Raw genomic sequence first — 1625 nt, 5'->3', positions numbered from 1 at the left:
CGTCTTAATACCGGCGCAAGAGTGAAAGGAGCTCGGACCGCAAGGGCTTCTGTAACTTGGAACTGATCCGCAATGTCCGATCGGGCTCTTCCCCTGGCAAGACTTCCTCGAGCTCGTCCACCGGCTCGGAGGTCTTGGGCTCCTTCGGACCTTCCAAGATGAAACTGGTAACCACCATGGGAGGAGCGACAGAACTCTGTCCCTCCCCCCTTACTGATCTCTGACCTGCTCCTATACTTAAGGCTTTTCCCTGTTTCGTTTCCATCTAGCCCTGATCGTCTTGAGGGATAGCATCCTGGTTCGGCCTTGAGTCTAACTCAGACCCCTTGGCTATAGTGGCACTCAAAGAGTCTATGTAGCATTCCCTAGCCTGCCGTTGGTCCCCTCTTACCTTGTCAATCCCTCCCGGAGTAGGGAATTTCAACACCATGTGGTATGTGCTTGGTACTGCCCTCAGGGCACTAAGCTCGGACCTACTAAGGATCATATTATATGCCGAGGGCACATCAGCGACCAAAAAATCCAACGTCACCTGGGATTTATGAGAGCCACTACCAACTGTTAGGGGTAGCCAGATCAACCCCTCGGAGTGAATCACCATTCCATCAAAACCAACCAAGGGGACACGAACTAGCCTCAGCTGTTCGAGAGTGAACCCCATCCCTAGGAATGCCTTCTTGTAAAGAATCTCTGAAGAGCTACCCAGGTCCACGAGGATTCGCCTCATCTCCCACTCTCCTACTTGAGCAGTGATCACCAACGGATCTGAATAGTTGGGGTAGCTCGGAAGATCCTCTTCGGAGAATGTGATGACCACCTTCTCTTTTACCACGCTCTTGGGAGCAGTTGAGTGAGGCCCTGGAACTGTTCCCGCTGCCAATGTGTATAAGATAAACTTCTGTCTTTCCTCCTAGGCGGGCTATTTTCCTTCTCTCCGGGGCGGTGTTCGACTTCGTTCTCGAAGGCAATCACGAGTAGGGGACCTCCTTCTGTGCTCCGGTTGGGATTCTACCCTGCCCGAGTTCACACCTCCTTGACTAACGAAATCCCGGAGGTAACCCCTGTTGATAAGCTCCTGTATCTCTTCTTTCAATTGGATGCAGTCCTCTGTCTCATAGCCGTGATCGCGGTGGAAACAACAATACTTCTTTTTGCTTCTAGTGTTGGGTGGAGACTTCAGTGGGGGAGGACGTCGCAAATAATTCTTGTCCTCCAGTGCCAAGAGTATCTCTGCTCGACTAGCATTGAGGGAAGTGTAACTCACCGGGCTTCCCCATGCACCCCCTAAACCCGGGCGATCTGGAGCTCGGGAGGGGCGGTAGTTCGTCTTCTGTTCCACCATCGGCTTTTTCTTCTCCTTCTCTCTTTCTTTCTTGTCAGGCTGTTCAGCCCTCTTCACCTTCATCACCTCTTCCGCGTTGATATACTTATTAGCCCGTGTAAGAGCTTTTGTGAAAGTACGAGGTGGAGTCTTGGCCAAGGACTAAGCGAATGGTCCCGCCCTCAAGCCATTCTGGAGAGCCACCATTGCGATCCGCTGATCGAACTCATCAATGCTCAATGCCTCCTCATTAAATCTAGGCACGAAATCCCTTAGGGATTCACCCTGGTTCTGCTTGATGTTC

General features: G+C 51.8%; 1 protein-coding gene across 1 annotated transcript; it reads right to left on the bottom strand.

The window, feature by feature from the left end:
- Positions 1-265: 265 nt before the first annotated feature.
- LOC127794725 (uncharacterized) lies at positions 266-1405 on the bottom strand. The gene is made up of 2 exons (XM_052325971.1): positions 973-1405; positions 266-873 (listed from the first exon to the last, which is right to left on the bottom strand). The coding sequence occupies exons 1-2, from the start codon at positions 1403-1405 to the stop codon at positions 266-268; spliced, it is 1041 nt and encodes a 346-aa protein (XP_052181931.1).
- Positions 1406-1625: the final 220 nt, after the last annotated feature.

Source organism: Diospyros lotus, chromosome 2 (assembly GCF_014633365.1).
Source record: "Diospyros lotus cultivar Yz01 chromosome 2, ASM1463336v1, whole genome shotgun sequence".
NCBI lineage: Eukaryota > Viridiplantae > Streptophyta > Magnoliopsida > Ericales > Ebenaceae > Diospyros > Diospyros lotus.
The sequence above is the reverse complement of the archived record's forward strand: the minus strand, read 5'-3'. Positions and strand labels throughout refer to the sequence as shown.

Excerpts from the sequence above, each read along its gene's own strand:
- LOC127794725 (XM_052325971.1), bottom strand. The coding sequence starts at position 1,405 with ATGAAGGTGAAGAGGGCTGAACAGCCTGACAAGAAAGAAAGAGAGAAG. Across the intron at positions 874-972 it reads CAGAAGGAGGTCCCCTACTC|CGGGAACAGTTCCAGGGCCT; the intron begins GTGATTGCCTTC and ends ACACATTGGCAG.